Below are 24,027 nucleotides of genomic sequence, written 5' to 3'. Positions count from 1 at the left end.
GAGGGGAATCTCTATGTATACAAAGTATGCGTAGAGAGGCCTTGCTCGTCCAGGAGAGAAGGGGAAGCGGTAGACGACCCTTAGACGCGCGTGGGGTCCTGTTTCTTGGATAAGCTTGGACGTTTCTTTGAGTGTGGGGATGGGCTGACATGGGCTGAGTAGCACTAGAAGCCAAAGCAAGATTGGACGGCAATCACTTGTGTATACCGATTTGTGGAATGTAAGTGCCGCTCGCTGGAAGGTTCTAATCGATTCGGGATTTCACTGGCGGGGGATTCTGTTTTGAGTGACTGTCCGTGAGCGAAGAGATGTCCGATGAGCTTAGGCCCGTGGTTTGCAGGCCTTGTTTGTCTTATCCCCTGCCGCTGGGCCGATTTGTCTCGGGAATCGGCTTGTGTCCAAGGGGGACGATGGATTTTTTTTGTTTCTTAGATATATGCTTTTTTTCTCTTATCTTGATGTGTAACTGTACTTTGTAGCCGTAACACGATAAGCCAAGCTGTAGTGCTACTGGATGATCAGCATTGAAAGCAGGATCAATGATGAATAGAATGGCGGTGGGCAAAGCCGGATGTTTCGTCCATATTGGCTGCTGAGGTGGCCACGGTGAAGGACTTGCACCTTGATTACAGCGCCAAGGCGCGATGTATTGTTGCGCCCACGCAGATGCTTGCTGGGCTGTCGTTAGCGCATAACAGCGGACCTGACTACGCTGTGATGATGTAGCTCCAAGGGAAGACGGCGGGAGGTGATTGGGCGCTGGCGTGGGACTCAGCACGCCCAACCCTTCCTTGCCTCTCTCCACTAAGCTTAAAGGTACGGAGTAATGAACCCTGGAATCAATAGGGAGTTGCTACTGTACGAGATGCTAACAAGAGTAGTACGTACAACTAGCAGGTGCTCCATTGTCTCCCTATTGCTACATGTACAGGTACATGGTATAGAGCACTATGTACTGGTAGTAGTGATTGAAAGTTAATCGTGGTTGCTGCTGTTGGGAATCTGGCTTTGTACAGTATGCTAGTGCTGTCATCAATCACTACAATAGAGACTGATTGATTCGATAGCGGCATTGTGGCGTCGTCAGTGCACTCCCAGCGTTGAGCCGTGATTGTGCGCGTGGCCAGGCTGCCAGGCCCAGGCACAAGCAAGCAGATAAGGTACCAGGCTACTGAGGGCCATCTCTCGTGGCGCCGTCCCCACCCCTGCTTGTACCCGACAGCGTCATCCACATTCCCCGTTTGTCTCACGCTACCGGCCACAGTCACAGCCGCCTCTTCGTTGATAACTTAAAAAGGGTTCCCGATTCCCGCCTCTCATCATGCTTTTAGCTTCTATTCCCTACTCTCTCCCCCTCTCCCCTATTTTTCCTCTTTCAAAGGTTTCTTCAACCTATTTTACAGCCTGTTCCTGGCACATTCAATCTCTTGCTTTTGCTTGTTGGATTGCATCGCATCTTACCTATAACTTTTGCCACCCTCGTCCTCGCTGCTCCCCAACACCTGTTCGATGAAGGAGGCCTCATCCGACCCCGATATAGCTTCCAAACGCTCTGATGCACAGCCCGTAGCGAATGGACTCTCCCACCAGCCGGATACCGAGCTTCGTGACTTGTCTCTCTTGAATGAGAAGGCTCCAGAAGCTACCTCTGCCCCAAACAACAACCAGACACCCAACAGCAACGATGCAGTGTCTCCTCTTAGCAACGATGCCCCAGCCATCGTCAACAAGATACCCGACAGAAACTTCCTCAAGTGGTCGCTTGCCCCAGAGAAGCGCTCGTCAGCGCCATCCTCGCAGGATGAGAGGCAGGGGTCTGTCCTAGGAACCAAGGAGGCCCACGAAAGCACCTCTGTCCCCGAAACCAACGGTTCCGACAACGGAAACGAGAATGAAGACGGCCATCCGAAGCGTACTTTTGCCCAAGAGTTTCGTAGATCCTTCTGGCTTGTCTTGACCCACAGCTGGTTCAATGTCCTGCTTGTATTCGTGCCCCTGGGCATCATTCTCGCCAACATCAATGGCGTTAATAGCGGCGTCGTCTTCGCCATGAACTGTATTGCCGTGATTCCTCTCGCTGGTCTCCTCAGCTTTGCCACCGAGTCCGTGGCCAGTAAGATGGGCGACGCCCTTGGCGCTCTGCTTAATGTGACGTTTGGCAATGCTGTGGAATTGATCATCTTCATCATTGCCCTGGTCAAGAATGAGATCCGTATCGTCCAAGCATCCCTGCTGGGCTCCATTCTGGCCAATCTGCTCCTCATTCTGGGAATGGGCTTCTTCCTCGGTGGTTTACGCTTTCGAGAGCAAGTCTACAACAGCACCGTCACTCAGATGAGTGCCTGTCTTCTCAGTTTGAGTGTCATCAGTCTGGTCTTGCCTGTACGTGTTTCACCTTTCTCACACTTTTTTGCCTATACTGGCCTGCTAACTCCTTTTTAGACGGCTTTCCACGCATCATTCGCCGATGCAGGCTTGGCTGACCGCGAGTCGCTCAAGATTAGCCGTGGTACCAGTGTTGTAAGTTGAAATCCTGATTATCAAAATGCATAAATCAACCCTCTAACTAAATATGGCAGATTCTGTTACTGGTATACGTCATCTATCTTTTATTCCAACTTAAATCCCACGCATATCTCTATGAGTCAACTCCTCAGAATATTGTCGACGCCGAGTCAGTTCCAGGCCCTGCCGCAGCATGGCTGGATGCATCAAGTTCAGAGTCCAGCTCTGATTCTAGCTCTGATTCCGATGATTCCAGTCACTCCCGGGATACTGTTCGTCGTGCGATGAGAAAGGTTCTCCGCCATGGACGCAGAAGAAAGTCATCTGTTGCCTCCGTGGAGACAAGCGACCTTCCCACTAGGACTTCGTCTTTTGGAACCAATGCCACTAGCCCTCAGGAAGAGTCTTCTGAGACATCTTCTCGCCCGCAATTCCCTAGGCTCTCTTCAACTGAGACCAATGATGAGGCTGTCGACGATGACGATCGGTCCCATCGCAAGCATAGAAGACCTAGCCTTCGCCAATTGCGCAAAAAGCACAAGAAGGAGCGTCGTCACCGCAAGCGTGATGCAGATGGTGATGCCCAGCAGACGATAACCGAACAGCCTGACCAGAATTCACATGGAAATGGGGAACCTCGCCGCGTCGATTTCGCTATACCCAACGAGGCGGAAGCCGCGAATAGTGGCAATGAGGCCGGCAATGGATCCAAGCGGCCATTCCCTGCTCTACGCTCCGTGTCCGTGAAGAACTTGGCACCCACCGTCTTCGTACAGAAGCCCGAGTTGGATGTCTTGTCTACTGTTCCCGCTGGTGTTCCCGCTGGTCCTGTGCCTCGTGTTCGCTACGGTGTCCGACGCACCAACTCCCTTCCTGATAGGCTGAATCACCAGATTCGACCTCCCGGTGCTATGCTGCCGGCTCAGGTGCCTTTGACTGCTGTGAATCGTTCACTGAGCGGGGTTAAAGAGGAGCATGAGGAGGAGCACCTTACCCAAGCTGCTGCAATTATTCTTTTGCTTGTTACAACCGGTCTTGTCGCGGCATGTGCCGAGTTTCTCATTGGTTCCATCGAAGATGTCGTTGCTACATCAAGCGTCGGCGAAGTCTTTATCGGTCTTATTGTCCTACCCATTGTTGGCAACGCAGCTGAGCATGTCACGTCTGTCACCGTCGCAATGAAGAACAAGATGGATCTGGCTATTGGTGTTGCTATTGGCAGCTCCATTCAGATTGCCATTTTTGTCACTCCTTTGGTTGTCATTCTCGGCTGGATCATGGACAAGCCGATGACGTTGTATTTCACTCTGTTTGAGACTGTTTGTCTCTTTGTGTCAACGTTTATGGTCAACTTTCTTGTTTTGGATGGCCGCAGTAACTACCTTGAAGGTGCCCTATTATGTGCAGTCTACTGTATCATTGGTGTTGTGGCCTTCTTTTACCCGTCTGGCGCAGATGCCAGTGCGTGGGGTAGCTAGTCGAGTATAAACGCCGGCTGGTCAGTCCTATTACATACCCAGGGGACTCTCTCTGAACAAGTACTGTGTACTTTTATGTTGAATGTATAATGAACGGAAAACCATTGGTGAGATGGTTACGAGAGTAACCCAGGTAATGAAAAATGCGAGCTTGGTAAACAAGCATATCTACTAGTATTAGTTTAATGCAGCTGTCCGTATTGCACACGCTGAATCATATGGAATATAAATGGCTTCACATGACCAGACAAGAAAGTTGTTCGTGAAATAGTAAAAAATGTGCGTATCTTACACGACGTAATACGCAGCCAAGGATGAGCTTTAGCAGCCAGGCTGTGCTGGGCAAGAGCTGTAATAGGAAACTTCCGCAATCGATGCCCAGCTACATTGAATTAAGGTTAGAGCCTCCCCAGAGTTGGCCCAGAAAAAAAGGCTAGGTAAAGTGTAGTAACACAGCACAGCACAGCACAGCACAGCACAGCACAGCCACATGGGGAGAGACATCGCAAGCCAAACGGCCGCCCGTTAGGTACTATTGACTACCTAGGAGGCAGTAGCTTACCCTTTGTTTTAGCCGTACCTCTCTAGCCCTCTGTCTTCTTTCACCTTCTTTTTCACTCTTCTCACTCTACTTCCTTTTTATTTTCCATCAATTCATTAGCAGACCAACTCAGAATTTTCACAATACCATTTCCTTGCTCCTCTTCATACAATTCGTGAGACGACTGCAAAGGAAGCAGCAAGGAACTGTGAATTCGATCGCTTGATATACAAACAGACCATCAGCCATGTGTTTTGGCAATCAGAATGAGAGAAACAACGACCCTCCTGTAAGGCCGGCACAGAATTATAACGGTGCGAGGACAAATGTGATGCCAAGCCAGTATTCTGCGCCGCCGCCAGGATATCAGAGTCAACAGCACCATCAGCAGAGCAGACCACCCTACGACGATTTCGCACCCCCTCCTGGACCCCCTCCTGGTAGAGGACAAGACGAGCACTTTGCACCTCCTCCGGGGCCACCTCCAGGACGACAGCAGCATGATGATTTTGCTCCTCCTCCAGGACCGCCTCCTCCTCATCAGCAGGGCGACTTTGCGCCGCCGCCAGGACCGCCACCATCTGCCAAGAAAGGCGACTGGATTGCTCCCCCCTCGGACCCCTATGGCTCTCAGTCTGCCAAGGGCCACGACTGGCAGGCTGCTGTGCCAGACACTTCTCTCTTCCCACCGCCTCCTATGTTATTCAGTGGCTACGATGCGTCACCTGCCAACAATGCGACTGAAGCGGAGGCAGAGGCTGGCGAGGAGTGGTGCCGACAGTATCCCATGATTAGGCCCATTGTACTCGACCAGCCGGGCAAGGATGCGCTGCAATCCAACAACTTCCGGCTCCTAGAGCCAGCAGGGTTTAATGGCTCCCTGAATTTCCTTGCGCGAGGCCACTGGGAGGGCCAAACAAACAAGAATAGCCCCGACCGCTGCATCATCGCCTACCCTCCTCTCTACGTGGTCAACGAGCACGACCCTACGGCGACGAACCAGCCAAAGACTATTTACTACGAGGTCACTATTCGCCGCAGCAGCCCCACCATCAACCTGGCTCTGGGCTTCACTGCCCTCCCCTATCCATCATTCCGCCTGCCTGGATGGCACCGCGGCAGTCTAGGAGTTCACGGAGACGACGGCCACAGGTACATCAATGACCGCTGGGGCGGCAAGGACTTTACGACGGAGTACCGCGCAGGCGATACGTACGGTATTGGCATGACATTTACGCCGACGGGCACACACAGGCCTCGTGTTGACATCTTCTTCACAAAAAACGGCCAGCGAACTGGCGGATGGGATCTCCATGAGGAGACGGATGCTGAACAGGATCTGCCGGTGACGGGACTGGAGGGCTTTCACGACTTGAGCTGTGCGATTGGAGCTTTTGATGCGACGAACTTTGAGGTTGTGTTTGATCCAGCGAAGTGGCTGTACAGGGAGGCTAGATTTGATCTTTGATGAGAGAGCGTTGATTTGGTGAGATGAATGATAGGGTTTGGGATGAGTTTTAATGGAGAACAGCGGTTGCTTTGCTAGTTGCGCTAGACGACTGTTTTTAATGATTTTAGAGGGCGATTGCTGGGACTAGTAGATGGTTAGATTAATGATGATGGCGAGCGTTTGATTTGCCTTAATCATAGTAACTTTAAGGGATGGAAGAGTAGTACATAGGATGGTCACTGGACTTATCCAGAATGCTACTCATACCATTACCCCTTGTTTAATGTCTAGCATAGGGTCTGTTAACATGCAATAATGTTTCACCACCCCGCCTTATTAGTAGTTAATACGTGTTCAGGGCAGCTATTGTTTGATCTGCGTGTTGCTCTTTCTGATCTCTGGATAATAAACAACATAAAATACAAAGCCGCAATACGCGAATACAAGCTTGACCGTTGAAATCCAAAGCAGTACAGAGTATTTTCAGAGTCGGTTCTTGCGACTATTCATTTCTTACTTCTCTAGAAAGCCATGGGAGAAGAAGCGACAGAAACCCGCGAGACAACTCACCAAGCAGCCAAGATTCTCGAGCCTAATGATAATTATCTGCTACCGCCACCCGTACCACGTCGCGTACAAGAGCTTAGAAACCCAAGGAGCAGGTCTCGCAAAATATTCAAAGCTCGCGCCAAAGAACGATTCGCCAAAGACCATCGCCGCTCTCCTTCTCCTCCCCGCTGGCGTCTGGAGGTCGTGTCCACTCTGGAAAACGGCCACTCCTTCAGCGCCCGCGTCAAAATCCTCCAGGTCCTCGAACGCATCCCCGAGCTCAAGGACCACGTACCGCAGATTATATCGATTAATCCCAAACTGCGGTCCTATACCATTCGATATACTCGCTGCGAATTGGTGAGCTTTGAGTGTGAAGCTCGCTTGTCTCAGCTTTCATATGATAAGATACTCGAGTTTAAACATCAGCTTTATGGCTTTGTCAAGTTGATGTACCAAAACGGTGTGAAGTACAATCTCTATCCGGGCAACATCTTTTTATATACACCATTTCAGAAGGAATCTACTCGGCAGTTGTTTCTCGGTGCGGTGGAGGACTCTGATCTTGTTGATGCGACGGAACTCGATTGGAGCGAATATAGAAAGCACATATGGGACCATATCAATCGCGTGTTTGCGCTTCTTGAGATATGCGCGTACCATGATGAGGCCAGTGACTTGATCGCCGCTGTGGATAAGGAGAAGGATTTGGTAGAATCGCTGATTGAGAATAACAATGCCATCATTGACGCCGCTAGAGTGGATGTGAATGAGGCGCGTACCATTATGGCGGAAACGGTCAAAGTTTTCAACAAGGCATTGATCAATATAAAACAGCTGGAAGCCTTATCCGACGGCTTCGTGTCCTCCATTAGAGATCCATTCTTCGTCTGGGATGGTGCACAGTCTAGGAAAGAAGTTGTGGAGAGGAACTTGAAAAAGATTGAGGTTCTCAACTACAGGACGAATGCTCTCATCCAGAAGTACCGTGGCCCGAGGCCAAGGGATGGAGCGAGCTTGGGAGACCATGCGCCGCAGTTCAGTGGCGAGCTGGAGAATGCGTCGAATATGGAGACCGTTAACTCGACTGCCAAAGTGGAAGATGATACGGCAAAGCAGGATGGGGAATTGGCGATTGAAGATGAAGAAGTAATAGCACAAGGGGAAGAAATCATAATATATGATGAGGAAATGGCCAGAAAGGGTGGGACTGTGGCCATCAATATTGGCTTCAGAGAAGAAACTAGCAAAGGATAACATTGCTATCATAAAGATGAATATACGAGAAAACCCTGCTTGATCTATCCAAGTCTTTAACTGAGCGTAAAACTAAGTTACGAGAGCTGGAAGATTCTCAGCTATGATGTCGTCTTATACAACAGTTGCTTTCACTTGATATCGCCTTGTTTCTTTATGCATCTGCTCTAGTATCAACATGCTGCCTTACTACATAGTAGGAGTAGATAGTCATAGTGTTGTGAATATCAAAGAAATAAAATCAAATGAATACCACATCTACCTCTTCCATATTTCCCAATCATACACAAGAGTCCATACCCAAGAGTTCACATCTATTTACATGTGGATGAGCATCCTATCCTATCGCGATGAAGTCACAGGCTAGCAAGGATCCTGCAGCTGCTACCCCACCAGCACCAACGGGTACATGGTACTTCCTCTAGGGCCTGGAAACTGCCTGGATCCATTGTAGCAGCAGCGCCTCTTCGCAAAGCATCATCATCACCAACCACAACACACCCAAGACAAAAAGGCGTCGCGTGCCCGCCCGCAGTTTCTATTTGCCCATGGAGGTGGACAGCGATAATGACTTGCTCAGCAAGACTGCTGCCGGAGAGCTCGTGGAGTCGTACGTGGCGCATCCCCCGTCCATCTTTGCAACAAAGACAGCCTGATGGCAGCTCTGATCGTGCCTGTTTGCTAATCTTGGCATTTTTTTCTACAGAGAAGCGTGGCCAGCCTTGCGCGACGAGATCCTTTTACGGCTAGATAAGGTGCGTTTCCGATGCAGCAGCCTACGGAGATATGCGACATTGTTCAATTGAGCCGAAATCACTAACTCGGCGTATTCAAATCCACTAGATCGCACGCGACGAGTTTCCCATACCCAAACTTCCTCCTCCTCTGCCGCGCCCCCGGCTCCTAGACACAAGAGTGCTCTCCCCATTATCATCGCCGCCTGCTGAGCGGTCGTTTGAAGATGCCAACAAGGAGAATGCGCCTGCGGGCGAGCAGCCCCCATCCACAACCGAAACAGAACCTGTCGCTGCGTCTCAGCCGCCACCGGCGCAGTCCTCGCCACAGTCCCCATCACAAGCCCAGGAGCAGTCTGATGTGCTGCCGAAGCAGCTATTAGACATGGTTAATGAGATCAAGAGCCACATCGGGAGCTTCAAATCATATCCACCACACACAATCCAGAGAATCGCAGAGCTCATTCTGTACCCGCGCGCGCACTACAAGGCCCTGGCATCGTATCTGCATGCCTTGGACAGAGTATCTGCCGTGACGTCGGGAACGAATACGTATCCGCTGCCGCCGCCGATTCCCGACATGTCAGCCATTCAGCTCAACGGAGATGAGCCCAACGATCCGGCCATGGCTGTCTCTTGGAGCAACCCTACTTCCGTGGCGGTTGGTTCTGATGAAGCCCTGGGAGGGGCACTACTGACCCCGATTCCGTGGTTAGCTAGGGGCACGCCTCCAGAGAGCCCTGTTGAGACACCAGCAGTCGGCGCGCAGATTCACAGTGAAAGCACCGAGACCATCGAAGGACCTAATGGAGTGGGCAGCATCGAGACTGTTTCCGTGAGCATCAACGGGGTGCCATCCATGGGGCATTCCAGGGGCGTCACACAGGGCGAGCTGCTCAGGCAAGAGCAGAGAGCCGGCATCGTCCCCGTCACTCAGCTCGCCAAATCCCATGACATGATGGGCGAAGGTGAGCAATCTGAGGGTTCAGAAGACCAGCCCATGGGTGACGACGATGAGGAAGAGGCACCGCATGCGAGAGGCCCAGATGAAATTGGAGTTGGCGATACGGGCCCTCAGTCTGAAACGACAAGTCTCATGGGCGAGGATGGCGTCGAGATGGAAGGCATCGATCTCGAGGCTGCGGTGGGCCGGAAACACGTGGACGAGAAGGGCGAATCCTCTGCAGCGGGAGAGAAAAGCACAGCTGAGGAGACGTCTTCTTCTGAACGAGCAAAGAGCCCCAGCGCCGAGAGCGTAAGCTCTAAGCGCGAGGCGGAAGACGATCTGGAGGAAGATGTCGTGGCGAAGAAAGTCAAGGAGGACGCGAGCGGTGATGGGGACACACAAATGTCTTTGTCATCCGACAAGGCGCCAGACTCTGAAGAACAGAAAGATGAGGGCGAAAACAAAGATGGTGAAACTGAGGATGCCTCTGCGGACAAGGACGCCTAAAAGGCATAGAGAGTTATGTCCATGGCATTTACCTCTTTCACCGTTTCTTCCTCTGGGTCGTCTGACTTGTTGCGTTTCTCATCTCGCTATGCGCTGATTGAGCGTTAAAGTTAGAGAGCAGCATCTATCTCTACAGAACCTTCATTGTGTCTGCTTTCTTCACTTGTCTTTTACACACCTAGAAGAAGTGAATTTTCGAGGAAAAGGACACCATGGTTATGGATTCCAGATCACAATTCTTTCATACCACGAGCGATAGGAAGGGGAGAGCATACGAATCCGCAAACTATCTGGAAACCATTACAAAATATGGGAAACATATATATACTAAGAACAAAAAAAAACCATTACCTCTTGTGTTTTGTGGCACAGGAGAGGCGTCTATACGGCAGCAAATATTTAAACTCATGTATAATTAGAGAAAGGCCATCAGTCATATCTATTTAGGATTACGGACGCGGGAATTTACTATTATGGGATCTTTTTGATAACTTCTTTGTTATCCCCTTTTGCTTTCCAGCATTCTTTGAACCAGAGTTACGAAATAGTTTATATTCACCCAGTGCATGCTTTACTTACACATTTACAGGTAAACCAATTAGAAACACAACGTATCACTGTATAACTCCAAACGCACACGCATGTAGCAGAATACTCATCACATTTCACTATATTACAAGAAGGAGATCGAGCAATATGCAAAAGTACATGGGAGAAAAAAAGACAACAGCCGCCCCAGCCTTATATGGATGTGTATATATCCCATATAACCTTCATATCCCGTCCATACAAAAAAATCAACTTTTTTTTCCAGATCCCAGTGGTCGACATCGGACCATGCCGAACGAACCATCCAAACAATCCTTTGGTAAAAACGCCCTCTCCAAACGCCTAATTGTCCCTCCCATAAGCCTCCAGTATCATAACGTACTAGAAGTACTTAAAGCCTCTATATCGTGTTTTTCTTCGTACTGAAGAATCTAGATGAAGGGTGCGTTGCATCGTAATTTGGTATAAGCTTCGCCGTAGCGTTCTTTTAAACGGTTCCCCTGTCTCTAGCCGTTCCATGGCGGCGAGACGTTGAGAAAAGTAGTAGCCTTATGTCAAATGCAAGGGAATAAAAACGACGTGTCCGTTTCCAATATTCCAACTCCGCCTGCCCTGACTCCGCTATATTCTGAAAGATTTCCCACGGTGATGCAAAAGAAAAGAAAAAAGAAAGAAAAAGAAAAAGTATCCAGTAGGGGAAGAAAACGCCGACGCCATGCTATTTCTTGAAGAAGCGGTGAGAACATTGCTCATAAAGTTAGAGAAGTAGAGAAGTGCACGCTTATGTGAATCCAGGAAAGACACTCGAGATAACACGTCGCCCTTGAATATCGTTGTTAGCAAGATCTTTAAAGAAGAGGAAGAGCAAAGTATATAACTTACATTTGGGGCGCCTCGAGTCCGGGTCTTCAAATGGCGCATTCTGGCTTGCAATCTCCCGCATACGCTCTCGTGCAAACGACGAAGGGCTATGTCCTCCGGCGCGCTGTTCCACTACTAGCTCAACGCCCTCTGGAGCCGTGGGTAACAACCTCAGAGCGCGAGGCTGAGGCTTACGGGTCTTTGTCCGAGGTGTCGGCGCCGGATTCTGCGTTGCAGTGGCTGTTGTCTCTCCGACTGCGTCCTCTTCAGATTCGGATATCTCCATAATTGTTGTTCCAGATGGCGTTAGTGGTATTTCTCTAGTAGCTTCGGTATCCGCAACGGGCTGCTCTGTAGACGTGGATAATTTCTTCCCGGAAGGATCTCTCTCAGGCTTGTTGGCCTTGACCGGTGTTAGTGGTACATCAGGCGAAGCTGTGTTGTTCCGTGAGTGAAATATTTTCTTTGTCCAGCCCTTGATTTTGTTCTCGCCAGATTCCAAAGAGGAATAATCCAAATCAACCCTCCCTCGTAGTTTCCGTAGAGCACGCTCACGACGAACCATACCGTTGGTAATAGTAGGACAATACCCGCGAGGCAGCAAACAGTATTTGCACATCGGGCACAATGAGCTGTTCTCGAGAAGAAATTCCTCTATGCAGTCGGGATGAAATATATGGCCGCAAGTGAGTTCTTTGATGATGGTAACGCGATGTTCAAATCGATCAAGACAAATATGACAATTGGGCTGGAAATTGGTGGCGGTAGTATCGGATCCTGTTATACTCGACCTCTTGCTTCGCACGCTTCGTGTACTGCGAACGCTCTGTTCACTGGGGGATATAATGTCACTGGGGGCAACTCGGTCATGTCTGCGACTTCTCTTCGATTTTCCACGCGGTCCAGGAGACGAGGGAGTTGGTGGGCTGTTGAGCGAATCCGGGTCTTGGTTATAGGTGAAGAGCGGGAACGACTTGACGTGTGCGTATGGCACGGTTAACCGCTTGATGCCCATTGCTTCCAAATCAACCTCGCCAGATTCAACGCGACGTCTCAGCGAGTGACGGCGCCGCCTCTGTATCAGATGCATAGTGAGTGAAATACCACCGATGATGGCCAGCAAAGCACTGATGACAATTAGGAAAAATATCCACAAAGCGGGAATATTGGTGGGATTCTTCATGGATAGCTCGGTCCATATTCGAACATAGTCTTTCGGGTTAGGTCCATAGAGTTGCGCAATCTCCTGACCATGGGGTATCTGGTCAACAGTCCCTGAGTAGTAACTGAGTTGAGTCATCATTTTCTGGCCCTCAAGACCCGACACGGCAAAGACAGGATACTGGTTTTGCTTCCTCCACGCGCCATCATCGTCGAGATTCCAGACGGGAGAATCGACGTCCTGGGGTTTGTTCGATGAGTTGTTTGGCTTGTAGAAAATAAAACCACGGATGGGATCGGCGCGGGCGGCACGGAGATAGGCTATAGTGCAGTCTATACTGAACCAGGGAGCAAGAGCGATGAGATTGTAGTTGGTGGGAGGGAGGTTGGAGCGGCGAGTAACATTTCTCGGGATGAAATCGTACTGCTGGGCGTCGCAGGACGGCATACGGGTTATATCGGGAACGTATAAAAGGCCCTGTATGACTCCATTCAGGGTGTCGGCATTAGTCGTCGTTAACGTGGTGATGTTGCTATCGATGCGCTCCTCGTATGCTATCTGACTCTGTGAAGACAAGCAATGTCAGCGGCACTTCATAGAAGGGTTATTAAGGCGGATAGAGGGGAAATGGACGCACGGAGAGCGCTGTGATGTTTCTGATAATGGTGGTGGGCACAGTGGTAGCACCACCCCAGACCGGATTACTGAAGAGAAGCCTGTCAAGCCGTCAGCAGGTGCTGCAGACGCAGACGCAAATGCGACAGCAGAAACACAAGTAGAAGTGCTAGCGATCGAAGAGGGAGACAGCAATCGTCATCATGCGAGCAACGTCAAAGTAGCGCCCTATGGTCACAGGTGGTGGGAGGAAACCCTCGACGGCGATGAGGCGCCAATGACATGGCGGCGGCGTCAAGCAAGCAGCGACATTGACGTAGACTCGCAGAGGATGACGGCACTGGCGGGAGCAAACAAGAGCGGGCATCAACAGGACTCTTCCTGCTTCCTTGGAGCAACATACACGACATTTCGAATCTCGGAGAGCGCTGTGAGACGTCAGTTGCCGGCCGCCAAGACTGGGGTCACGTAAGGGTAGCCTTGGCCGCTGCAGGACGGTGTTCAGCAGCGGCTCGGGACGGGAGGCGAGCAGAAACTCACACATTCTTCTAATACATAGACATAGCTGGGCGGGAGGCGGTAGTCATGATATAGAAGGCACCGGCGGTGCGACGGCGAGAGCGGACGAGGCGACGTTGGAAGCACTGGGACGAGCGAAAAGTTGGAGGTTGATGGTTTGGCCTGGCCTAGCGAGAGAGAGGCGGGAGCGAGCACCATAAAACAACAGGGCGTAGGGGGGGCCACTGGGCGAGTCGAGATCAGGAAGAGCGAGAGAAAAAAAAAGTGCTGCTGCGCTGCTGGAAGTACGGCACAGCAGTCTGGTGCTAAAAAGTAGGCCAGGGATAAGCGGCGCACGTAGCGGTACCTGTACTTGTACTTGGTGGTGGCAGCAGTGGTGAGTGGTGAGTGGTGAGTGGTAGCACCAGGCTAGGCGGGTGGACGCCCTTACAGCGCGCAGCAGGTGGCTTAGTACTGCCGGCCGGAATATGATGGGCGCCAGCAACCCCGGAATCCGGTTTGGCGTTTGATGAGCAGCGGCAAGCCACCACCAGCCACTGGAGACACGTATGTACTGTACTTCGTATATCGCTGGCTGCAGCAGCGCAGATTATTGAACGCTACGAAGTACATATGCTCGCACCGTTACGCTATCTGCGCCTTCGGGTAGTGGGTGACATGCGAGCACGGGCGCTGATAGGGACTGAGACACACCTGAGCTGGTGGAGGCCAAGGCGGGGCGGCTGGACGGTAAACCGGAAGCCAGCGAAAAGGCGTGGAGCAGCGGCAGCGGACTGTCTACAAGTGTCGCCAGAGACTACACGACGTCGTACAGGTACAACCATTCGACAGACGGTAATATGGAAGTAACTGAGCTAATAGGTAGTTCTACAACCCATAGGCATCTTATTCAGCTCAGGCAAGGTGCCCAGTTCAGTTGCTGGGGGATCAACTCTCTAATACATGCGTAGTATTAACCTCTTATTTCGCTGCCTGTACCTCTAGCGGTCCCTGCAGCTCGCGTGCTCAAAAAATCAACTCAGTTTAAGCGAACCAAGACCACCCTTGGCGGAGCGTTTCTGCAGGAGGATAAGCGTGAATGGGAAATTTGAAAAAGGGAATCGATTCCGTCTGCCGCTTCCGAGATATGAGCCAGTCGGAAACGATGACACGAGCGTTTTGTGCGGCCTGAGCAAGGCTGAGCTTGTACTATGGTAGATGTATCTTGAGACATATATGTTGGCATACAAGTACACGTACGTCAATGAAGTATCTAATTAATATATATTCCTTCTTCTAGGCACGGAAGAGTGCGGCTGAAGGTGATATCGCATATGAACATCCGCCGTCAAGTGGAAGGCAGTAGGCGTTTGCCATAAACTCAAGGACATTCCGAGTCATTGTCAAATCTTATGCTGAAGGTTAAACAACGGGAACTAAACTTGAATGACAAATATTGTTTGGTCCGACAGCGTATTAAAGCGCCGAATTGCGAGAGAAGGGATACAGAGCCATGTGCGGGCACAAAGCATTGTCGGGAAATACTTGATTGGTACGTACTTGCGTATTCGTAGTATATGCACCCAGAGATGAAAGAAGCTAAGTGGAAAAATCTACTACAAGTACTGCAGCCAATGGGGCACACAAGCCATACATACAACAAGTACTACATAGGTATTGACAACAAGACTCTGTGTCAAGCATTGCGTATGCATGCACAAGTGGCCGATCAAAAGCTGCAGAGGAGCGTCCATCTTGGCGACCTGCCTCAGTATCTGCCACGGCTTATTAAGAGGCCAACGGCACTGCCAGGTTAATCTCCCGCGTGCATAAAGCTTGGCAACTCAAAGCGCTCCATCAATCGCCGACAACATCAACTGCCATCAAGCCGTGGTAACACTAAAATAGACCCTTCCGTTTGATCACCACCAGGAACATGTAGTTATCATGCCATCACTCCACTTCATCCTCTGTCCATAACCTCTCTTTACATGCGTGCTGCAACACTATCACCAGCACTAGACTTGTATCAACGTAGGCCCCAAGTCTCGCGCGGCTTGGTCGGCCCTCCCGAATCCCGATACGTAACACAAGTATCCGCTCTCACCTCACCTCATAAACTTAGTAGAAGCGACGGCCCCAAAAAAAGAAGACGAGAAACAGCTGCTAGAGAGCTAACTCGAAACACTCGCCCAATGGCCCGTGGGATGGGTTGGCCTCCAGTGAAACGCACGCTGCTACCACCAGCAGCTCGGAATAGCCCCAGAGCTTCTGCCATTGGGCCCTGGCGCTAATCCTGGGATGGCGCATCAAGGCTCCCTTTTAGCACATGCCCCCTTGTCTTTCTGTCGACCCTCTGGAACGATCGAGGCTGCGGACGAGATGGCCCGGGGAAAAAGAGAGAGGGGCAGCCCAGGCAGCAGAGAGCTGGTTGGACGCACCTGGACATCTCGCAGCCCAACAGCCCTCTGTTACGGTATCTCGTCTGGCTGTTTCAAACGCAGATCACAAGGAAATGCTTCGGATATAATCTGACAACCTCTTTGCTTCGAGGTCCTTTGATTTGCACTGCTTACTCTGCCCATCAATCAATCTGAGTCCTCGGTCCTGTAGCCAGGGCGCGCTTCTCTCACAACGCAGACTCCATCTGTTTATCTCCCCGGCTTCTTCGGTCCCCCCAATGCCAAAGCAAATTCAGCTACCCATACAAACTAATATTACGCCGTCCTACATAATACACACACACAAACTTGGCACTAGTGGTTTAAATAACTTACCTACCTGGGGTATCACTTGCTCGTCTGCCCGCTAGCATCACAGCTCGCAGCCATCTTTGCCGCCCTGCATAGCGAAAAGAAGCGCCGCGACTCGCCCCTCGGTCCCGACGTGTCAGACATCGGCGAATCGGATGGCGACAGAAAAGCTTGTCTTTCCCTCCCGGCCACTATCTTCATGGTAGCACGAGCTGTTGCCCATTGGCCGCAATCGTTCCTCTCGGCGCGCTTTTTTTTCTATCCGTCCAGTGATGTGCTCAGCCAGCCGTAGGCGTGACTTCAACTCAAATACACTCACAGCAAAGCAGATAGGTTCCTCCATAAGAGCAGAAAGAGGGGAGCAAGCGGGAAGGACAGATAGGACGCCATATCATACTTGTAGGACACGTAGAAAAGGCTAGTAGCCAACTATTAAAAGTATCTAATGTCGTCACTCTTGCTGTATCATCAGCACGCTGTCCTCGTATGCTCGTACACTGGGCTGCCACCTGACAACTATGATACATTCCCCGCACCTCACCAAAGCCCATTTACACAGCTTCATCCGCCACAGAGTAATAGGTAGCAGCAAGTTCGCACCAAAAAGCACACAGCTTGACCTGGCGCCTCTCTCCATAAAAAACTGGCCGCTGAGGGTGTCCTCGACAAACCAGCCCATTGGCCCCCAATGAGATTCTTCCATACTGTAGGCGGGAGAACTAAGAGGCGCGGGCTTCGAATCGGCTGTGGATTCTTCCGACGGCACTAGCAAAGGGAGATTTAGTACCGGTACATTTGGAGATCCTACATGCAAGGAGAAAATGGCCTTCCGAGTCATACAGCAGCTGGGCTTACTACATACATCTCCATCTCTCGCTAGGCTAGTAATCCTCCAGCTTTTGCTCAGGCCCTCTTCTCTATAATCTAATGCAAGCCACCGGGATTTTGCAAATTGATATACCGCCCTGCCAAAGAGCATAGGTGGAGCTGACCCCCGGCAAACAGAGGAGAGAGGGGGGGGGCAAATCCTTCGTGTTATTCGCTAACAAACTCTCCATGATCTTCGCTTGGATTGCCATGGCTGGCCTTATCTACAGAGATAGCCGCTGGACAGCATATGTAAAAAGGGTTTTTCTTTCGAGGGGCTACACTCGTCAAAGTGACCCATCATCCCACTTGTCATAATCAGTCCACTTTCTGCAGATCCAAGGATATGTTGTGCTCCACTGCTGCTGTTGTGCAATACTATCAATTAGTTTCAACTCAACCCTCGTCCAAAGGATTCACACCAAGGAGACTAACTATTAAGTTGGAAGCAAGGTCTGTTTTATTTATAGATTTCCATCTCGTGAGATTAACTTGATCTTCACTAGCATCTCGTATACAAAGCACAAGCCATTTAGTTCTAACCTAGCTTCTCAGCTTCATTCTAGGGTAACTACCAAACTACAGCTACTGTACTCAAGACAAGTTGATTCTAGCTCACATATACTGATCCAATTGCATCGTTTAAATCTCTCGAAATGGGTATATTTTACTATCTATGCCGTCTACTAACATATTCTACTTGTTCATCTGCCACCCCGCCATAAGCTACCCCTTTCTTCTTCCCGCTATCCGGCATAGGGGAGCGAAAACCAACGCCATCTAGAATCTGTAGCCGCCGCTGTTACCGCCGTGATCGCGAACCTTGTACTCATCATCATTATCTTCGTCATCATCGTTACGGCGATGGTGTCTGCTCTCACGGTAGTCGTCACCATAGCGCTCTTCCTGACGCTCGTGGCTGTCTTGCTGGCGACCGTAGCCAGATTGATAGTCATCCTCACGCCTCTCATAGGACTCTGATTCATCACGGCTCCTGTGATGGCTATGGCTATGACTGTGGCTGTGGCTGTGGCTGCTGTGGTGGTGGTGGTCATGAGATCTGTTAGAACCTCTGCTCTCACTCCTGCGCTCGCTATAGCTTTCCTCCGTAGATTGAGTGTATTCGTAGCGTTCGGTGCGACGCTCATAAGAGCTCCCTTGGGTCTCTCTTCTCTCTTCATAGCTAGAGCTTCCATAGCCTCGGTTTCCGTATGAAGAATCCTGCTGCTCGTAGCGTTGGTACTCGGATTCACGTCCGCCGTCGGGGCGATAGGTCTCAGTGTACTGGGCTTGGCCATATCGATCTCCTTGCTGGCCATACTCTGTCTGACGCTGTGTATAAGAACCGTCCTCTCCATATCCACGACTGGTTTCCCTGTTGGTTGAGCCTTGTTCAAAGGCGCCTCCTAGGAGATTGCCAGCCAAGCCGCTGATGAGACCACCAATACCATCGTCTCCGCCCGAACTTTGATGATGAGATGAGCCAAAGTCGACGCCAGTGTTCTGAGAAATTAATCCAGAAATGGCACCAGTGGCACCTGAGAAAATGGCCGTTGCCGCGGCGCCGGCAATCTTGTCTTCAACGCCACCTTGGGGCTCAAACTCCTTGCGCATCTTCAGCTTACCGCAACCATGACCAGTATCGTGGACACCTTCCTTGTGATTTTCGCCATTGAAGACACCTTGGGGAGAGAGCTTGCGGCGGTAGTCTTCTCGCTGCTCATCACCCATATCGCCCCACCACTCTTGTACGGACGCAAAGATGAGCTGTCGCGCCTCGCGGACACCATCGTAGCCCATTTCACGCTGAGCGGGGTGGTGCATGACACCGTTGACAATACGATCTAGCATGCGGTTGACATCCACTGACTCGTCATCAATGGCCTCCATGAGCTGTGGCACAACCCAGTGAAGCATTCTGGCGGCAGTTCGGCCAGCAATTTCGTTAAGGATCTGCATCAGCATTAGCAGTCAGGTCTTTTCTCTTGCTAGATACTCAAATAAGAAACTTACGTTGGAGAAATGATCCTTGGAGAGCATGGAATGGGTAGGGTTAGAAGACTCATCGTCGTTGAAGACGATATGCTGCTCTTTTTGGCTGCTTTCGATGATTTCGTAGGATCCAGTTTGTAGTTCGTTCTTGATCTGGTGAATCAGAGGCACAACAAAGGGCGCGATGATGGAGAAGACGAAAACGGACAGCTGCTCCTCCAATTGTTCGATAATCTGGGGGAGAATGGGGATTCTCTCAACCGCAGAGCTGATGCTCTTCATGATGCTATCGTGGAACTCAATGGCAGGCATGATCGCCCTGTAAACATTTTTGACATACATGGTGAATTCTTCAGTATCTTTGGGAGAGACTGGCTGATTATGTTCTTGGGCGGCTGATGCATTGGACTGGATCTCGTCGAGCTTGTCTCCATGGCTACTGCCAGGAAGGATGCCGGGGGGGAGTTTGCTGAGGAGATTTTGAAGAAGGCTTGTATCTCCCTGCTGGCCTTCATTAAGTGCTCCCTCAAGCTCGTCAATCTCATTCTGAGTCAACTTATCGGATACTTGGGAAGCGTTAGTTATGATATCGAATCACGGTGGCAGATTAAGATCTGTGCTTACCTTCTCCGGTGACGGAGTGGAGGAAATCAACGCCTCCAAATGTACCGGTTACGATAGGATAGACGGAGTGGCGGGCGCCCTCCAGTTGAATCTGAGTATTGCGGCCAACATGGGGAAAGACTCCGCGCTCGCCCATTTCGATAAGAGCAAGTTCGGTGTAGTTGCTGTGGGCGAAGAAATCTATTTATTTCATACAAGATTAGTTGTCAGGTCTTGTTCTCCTTGGAATAAAAAGGGGTCAGTTGACGCAGGTAGTCCGCAAGCCTTGTATTCGACCATGCATTGCTGTTGTCTTCTAAAGTATGGTTTTCGCTTACCTTCGAGACAGTGAAGTCCTGTTCCCATCAATCGGAGCGCCTCATAGAGATCCGGCTTGCTTCCCGAGTGCTTGTATTCGCGAGCCAGCTCGATACAGCGACCGAATAGAAGACGCACATGTCTGGCAGAAGTCATGATGCCGACTCGCTCGTTGGCAATATAGTTCTTCATACCGGTTTCCGGGTCGATAGCAAGCTCGGTCTCCTCGTCAATAGGGCCTCTCAGGCGGGGATCATAATCGCGGGCATCTTCACCCTCCGCATAGCCCTTGGGGTTGTCAATGTGGTCCTCGGGACGATAGCAGCCAAGACGTTCGGCCGTGACCTCGAATTCTCCAGAGCCGTAGCCGAAGGACATGAAGCCAAGAACGCAAAGAAGCAGTCGGATAGCCTCGGCGGACACCATCTTGACGGTTGCAACATCGATGGCCTGAGAGTAGTCACGCAGCCAGTTGCCAAAGTAAACTCGGGAGACGGTTCGCTTGTTGAATTTCTTGCCGCCCTTGATGGCATGGGCCATGGCCAAGGTTAACAAGGCATCTTCGATATCACCGTGTCGCCCTGTAGATGTCGCCATTAGCTATACGAAAGGCTAGAAGCACTCAAGGGGGATGGCGTACAGTTCTGGCCCTCGACCTTGGAGATGGATGCAATGTTACCAGCGCCAAAAGCTGCTGCCGGCTGAACCAAGCAAACAAGGAGCACCAGCCCCAGAAGGAAGCCAGGCGCTCTAAAATCGATCATCGTGTCACTCCTTGAAAGCTATGGCCTGACTCGATGTCTGTGGAATGTCCTGCCCAGCTTATCGCTGTCAAAGTAGATATAGATACCAGATATATAGGTCGTGGGACACAAGCTGTCTTGGGAGAAGTTACAACAGGAAAAAGAAAGAAAAAGGAGAAAGAAGAGGGAATAATTAGACTGCTGGAGATAACAGATCCCCATGAGGAGACGAAAAACGAGGGAGGGGCGTATGGAGGGGCATTTTCTCCTGGTAGCACCGGACCACGAAGCTCACCCAATCGGCAGCTGGATCAGCTGTCAGAGCGAGTCTTGGCATATGCTCCAGGGCCCAACCAGAGGCGTCCGGCCCCGGAAACTGCTGGAGTCTTGGCAAACATCGTGAGCTATGAATGGCTAGTCGTCGAGAGATGAAATCATGTTGCGAGGGGCAGAAAAAACAGTGCCGGCGGACTTGAGACGGCTTGTGCGCTGGTGGGGGATCAAGATACCTGCGCGCCTGGAGGAGCTGGCATACAAATCGCAGGTACCTATCGCGCTTGTGGCAGACGCTATCTATTCCGGCCAGGGGTCGTGCTTGATGCATAATGGAAACGCAGTTTGAGTGGCGGCGGCGGTGGGACGGCGGTAAGGTTACTTGATACTTTGTTTTTAAAACGACATCGCTTCAACGCGTCTAGAAGCTGTCCGCGATGGAGGGCCTCTCCTCTGATAGCAAGACATCATGGAGTAAGGCCATTATTAACAAGGCTGAGCTGAGCTGATAATGATATTACCTTATTGCCCTTGCTTTGCCGTGTACTGTAGGGCTGACCCTGATGATTCATCCTCCCACAGTCTCTCGCCTCACACAAGATCTGGCCGCATGTTGCTGCCAGTTTTATTGCCCCCGCTAAAAAGTTCGAGTTCCCTTTAGCTGGTTTGTGGCGCCGCATCGCGTGCCCACTACGATGCTGAACTCGGTAAATTGAAGAGGTCTGTCCCGGTAGTTTGGCTAGCAAAGGAGGGCAAATATGTGTAATATATACTGCACTTGTACACAGCTTTAAACAGCCATGTGAGAAACGCTGATATGCGGCCTGCCAGTAGATTTTCAACTGCCGCACGCAGCATAAGCACGCAAAGAAATATAAGCAGTACGGCCCTCTCTATTTGAGCAACCACGGATGCTATTCATGTGGTAGAACATGTATTTCTTTGAATTGTTGACTTGAGCTGCAAGCCTCGTCCGTCAAGACGGGGTTTGCCTTTTCGCGCCCGCAATTACTGTTGTATCACTGTAGCTAAATCTACCTAGACCATTGCATCGGATGAAAGACGGCATCGGTGAGTGCTTGAGCATGACGCAAAGCTACATGCTCTTGTTCTTACCACAGAGATCAAATCTTCGCTACGCACAGCTGTATATTCTGTCTGTTATGGGCACACTATTTCCTTAAGAAAACAATGAATAAAAAATTAGGCAGATAGTGTTCTCAAGCATCTGTAAAAGAATTGAACAAGAGCCATCATGACGAGCGGTGGCGAGACAGCCCTGGAAGAGGTGCTGCCAGTGTGGCAGCTAGATGCAAACGCAGGGGCTGCGAATAGCTGTGACTGCTGAAAATACAATGCTGGCTGATACACAGATACAGCCCGGCTTAATGGCAGTTGAGCCCGTCAATACGAGCACGCTCTAATTCTGGATAAAAAAAGCACTGGAGCTGCTGAAGATTGCCACATGCCCGTGCGCCGTTAAGTGCCTACATTCGGTGTAAAGAGGCGGCTGATGCCAAATAGCCCGCCAGTTACTGCCCGACAAGAGCCTGATAAACAGTAGCGCGTCGAGTGTCTTGAAGCAATGGCTAGACGTCTTTTCAACGCGAGTCAATATAACATGAAGAAATCAAGAAATTGAAGACTTTTCTAGCTTTGCCATCTGTTACCCCGATCTTGACTTGATGCCCGTGCTGATCTTGCGTAGGAGGCTGTCTCAAAGCCTGTGCTCCGATATGGTGCTTACTTGACAAGTGTACTACGGGCTTTCTTGTAGCGTCGTCATGGACCTTCTGGGCTACTCAGGCTGGATGGCATGCCATTGATTCCATCTGCGTGCGTGTTTACGCTCCAGTGTGTAATCTATTCTACTTTGTGGAGGCTTTCTTAGCTACGTGTACCTATGAATGAACAGCTTAATATTAATTAGGTGCCTTCTTACGCTCATACAGCGCAAGACAACGACCCGGCCAGTCGAAACATCGGCGACTTGGACAACAGAGAGCGAAGGAACAGCGTCGGACGATCAGGTGCGCCCAGAGGCGGGGTAAGCCCGTGCTGGCGCAAAGGCAGGAGCGCCCAAGGCACTTCCAAGGGCTCGCTGGCTGATTTGATTCAGGTTCCAGTTGTCGCCCATCGCCCACTGACGCCTGGATCAGCGAGCCGAGCCAGCGGTAAACACAGCACTTGGCCCCAAGCCGGTCTCTTCAGTTGCAACGACTTGCCGCTTTTAGGCGCTGAAACCTCAGTGATGAGGGGCATTCATCATCGTGCTGAAATGTACGCCACGTACGCCGCGGCGCCAGAGACCCCCGGAGACCGCTAGCATTCTTGGGCTTCAATTGGCCTGTCGGGTGCTGTCCGTCCCAGTGTAACCGTGCAGAGGTTGGATCAACGGCCGCAGCACTGGCTGAGATCAACCCCCAGAGACTGAACGCCATCTTCGGGGGCATTTCAGAAGGTAGCCAGCAGGTATCGCTGGACCACCAAGCTCGAGAACAGGCGGCTCCAGAGGGTCAGTAATGGGCACGCTGGCAGCGGAAAGCCAGCACAAGGCGCGCAGCAAACTCATCTGGGCAGCATAGCGCATTTGAAAACCAACAACGACTGCAACATCATGTGACAAGAGCGAAATATGAAATGCCTTTGCATCGGAAATAATAGGAGAGTACGCACAAAGTACCAAGTGCTCTGTATAAAATGATGTGCGCAGACGAGAGAAATCCAGCGTAGAGGAAAGACGTGCAGGTGGAGCGGGCGACTTGACCGCCCACTGAGATGCATAGCGGCTGGGCTATGCTGGAAACTACCAGGCTTGCTGATAAC

At 50.8% G+C, this 24,027-nt stretch overlaps 7 protein-coding genes across 7 annotated transcripts; 4 read left to right on the top strand and 3 right to left on the bottom strand.

Annotated features, from left to right (window-relative positions):
- Positions 1–1,509: 1,509 nt before the first annotated feature.
- GGI43DRAFT_380963 (Ca2+ transporter) lies at positions 1,510–3,983 on the top strand (the record flags this gene model as incomplete). Its single annotated transcript, XM_083203051.1, has 3 exons — positions 1,510–2,382; positions 2,443–2,520; positions 2,580–3,983. 3 exons carry the CDS (start codon positions 1,510–1,512, stop codon positions 3,981–3,983), a joined length of 2,355 nt encoding a protein of 784 aa, XP_083063086.1.
- A 688-nt stretch (positions 3,984–4,671) lies between these two features.
- GGI43DRAFT_282421 (SSH4 family protein) lies at positions 4,672–6,249 on the top strand. Its single transcript, XM_083201240.1, has one exon. The coding sequence runs from the start codon at positions 4,772–4,774 to the stop codon at positions 5,990–5,992; it is 1,221 nt and encodes a 406-aa protein (XP_083063085.1). The 5' UTR covers positions 4,672–4,771; the 3' UTR covers positions 5,993–6,249.
- On the top strand, positions 6,249–7,891 carry GGI43DRAFT_282445 (uncharacterized protein). Its single transcript, XM_083201241.1, has one exon. The coding sequence runs from the start codon at positions 6,506–6,508 to the stop codon at positions 7,778–7,780; it is 1,275 nt and encodes a 424-aa protein (XP_083063084.1). The 5' UTR covers positions 6,249–6,505; the 3' UTR covers positions 7,781–7,891.
- Positions 7,892–8,200: 309 nt separating this feature from the next.
- GGI43DRAFT_397482 (uncharacterized protein) lies at positions 8,201–10,458 on the top strand. The gene is made up of 3 exons (XM_083205114.1): positions 8,201–8,390; positions 8,487–8,535; positions 8,624–10,458. The coding sequence occupies exons 1-3, from the start codon at positions 8,329–8,331 to the stop codon at positions 9,965–9,967; spliced, it is 1,455 nt and encodes a 484-aa protein (XP_083063083.1). The 5' UTR covers positions 8,201–8,328; the 3' UTR covers positions 9,968–10,458.
- A 661-nt stretch (positions 10,459–11,119) lies between these two features.
- GGI43DRAFT_282343 (uncharacterized protein) lies at positions 11,120–13,156 on the bottom strand. The gene is made up of 2 exons (XM_083201238.1): positions 11,399–13,156; positions 11,120–11,338 (listed from the first exon to the last, which is right to left on the bottom strand). The coding sequence occupies exons 1-2, from the start codon at positions 12,984–12,986 to the stop codon at positions 11,298–11,300; spliced, it is 1,629 nt and encodes a 542-aa protein (XP_083063082.1). The 5' UTR covers positions 12,987–13,156; the 3' UTR covers positions 11,120–11,297.
- Positions 13,157–13,191: 35 nt separating this feature from the next.
- GGI43DRAFT_282397 (uncharacterized protein) lies at positions 13,192–14,086 on the bottom strand. Its single transcript, XM_083201239.1, has 2 exons — positions 13,695–14,086; positions 13,192–13,641 (listed from the first exon to the last, which is right to left on the bottom strand). Exons 1-2 carry the CDS (start codon positions 13,869–13,871, stop codon positions 13,324–13,326), a joined length of 495 nt encoding a protein of 164 aa, XP_083063081.1. The 5' UTR covers positions 13,872–14,086; the 3' UTR covers positions 13,192–13,323.
- Positions 14,087–17,919: 3,833 nt separating this feature from the next.
- GGI43DRAFT_397473 (heterokaryon incompatibility protein Het-C-domain-containing protein) lies at positions 17,920–21,353 on the bottom strand. Its single transcript, XM_083205113.1, has 5 exons — positions 20,826–21,353; positions 20,206–20,766; positions 19,889–20,068; positions 19,286–19,830; positions 17,920–19,225 (listed from the first exon to the last, which is right to left on the bottom strand). Exons 1-5 carry the CDS (start codon positions 20,947–20,949, stop codon positions 18,053–18,055), a joined length of 2,583 nt encoding a protein of 860 aa, XP_083063080.1. The 5' UTR covers positions 20,950–21,353; the 3' UTR covers positions 17,920–18,052.
- Positions 21,354–24,027: the final 2,674 nt, after the last annotated feature.

The sequence above is a fragment of the Trichoderma evansii genome (genome assembly GCF_050947405.1).
Source record: "Trichoderma evansii strain SZMC 28006 chromosome Unknown GGI43scaffold_4, whole genome shotgun sequence".
Lineage (NCBI taxonomy): Eukaryota > Fungi > Ascomycota > Sordariomycetes > Hypocreales > Hypocreaceae > Trichoderma > Trichoderma evansii.
Note: the sequence above shows the minus strand (reverse complement) of the source record. Positions and strands in the feature narration are given on the sequence as shown.

Excerpts from the sequence above, each read along its gene's own strand:
- GGI43DRAFT_282421 (XM_083201240.1), top strand. The coding sequence starts at position 4,772 with ATGTGTTTTGGCAATCAGAATGAGAGAAACAACGACCCTCCTGTAAGG.
- GGI43DRAFT_282445 (XM_083201241.1), top strand. The coding sequence starts at position 6,506 with ATGGGAGAAGAAGCGACAGAAACCCGCGAGACAACTCACCAAGCAGCC.
- GGI43DRAFT_397482 (XM_083205114.1), top strand. The coding sequence starts at position 8,329 with ATGGAGGTGGACAGCGATAATGACTTGCTCAGCAAGACTGCTGCCGGA. Across the intron at positions 8,391-8,486 it reads GCCGGAGAGCTCGTGGAGTC|AGAAGCGTGGCCAGCCTTGC; the intron begins GTACGTGGCGCA and ends TTTTTTCTACAG. Across the intron at positions 8,536-8,623 it reads TCCTTTTACGGCTAGATAAG|ATCGCACGCGACGAGTTTCC; the intron begins GTGCGTTTCCGA and ends CAAATCCACTAG.
- GGI43DRAFT_282343 (XM_083201238.1), bottom strand. The coding sequence starts at position 12,986 with ATGCCGTCCTGCGACGCCCAGCAGTACGATTTCATCCCGAGAAATGTT. Across the intron at positions 11,339-11,398 it reads GGACTCGAGGCGCCCCAAAT|GGCGACGTGTTATCTCGAGT; the intron begins GTAAGTTATATA and ends ACGATATTCAAG.
- GGI43DRAFT_282397 (XM_083201239.1), bottom strand. The coding sequence starts at position 13,871 with ATGGTGCTCGCTCCCGCCTCTCTCTCGCTAGGCCAGGCCAAACCATCA. Across the intron at positions 13,642-13,694 it reads TCTATGTATTAGAAGAATGT|CGGCCAAGGCTACCCTTACG; the intron begins GTGAGTTTCTGC and ends ACCGTCCTGCAG.
- GGI43DRAFT_397473 (XM_083205113.1), bottom strand. The coding sequence starts at position 20,949 with ATGATCGATTTTAGAGCGCCTGGCTTCCTTCTGGGGCTGGTGCTCCTT. Across the intron at positions 20,069-20,205 it reads AGGACTTCACTGTCTCGAAG|ATTTCTTCGCCCACAGCAAC; the intron begins GTAAGCGAAAAC and ends TGAAATAAATAG. Across the intron at positions 19,831-19,888 it reads CCACTCCGTCACCGGAGAAG|TATCCGATAAGTTGACTCAG; the intron begins GTAAGCACAGAT and ends ACGCTTCCCAAG.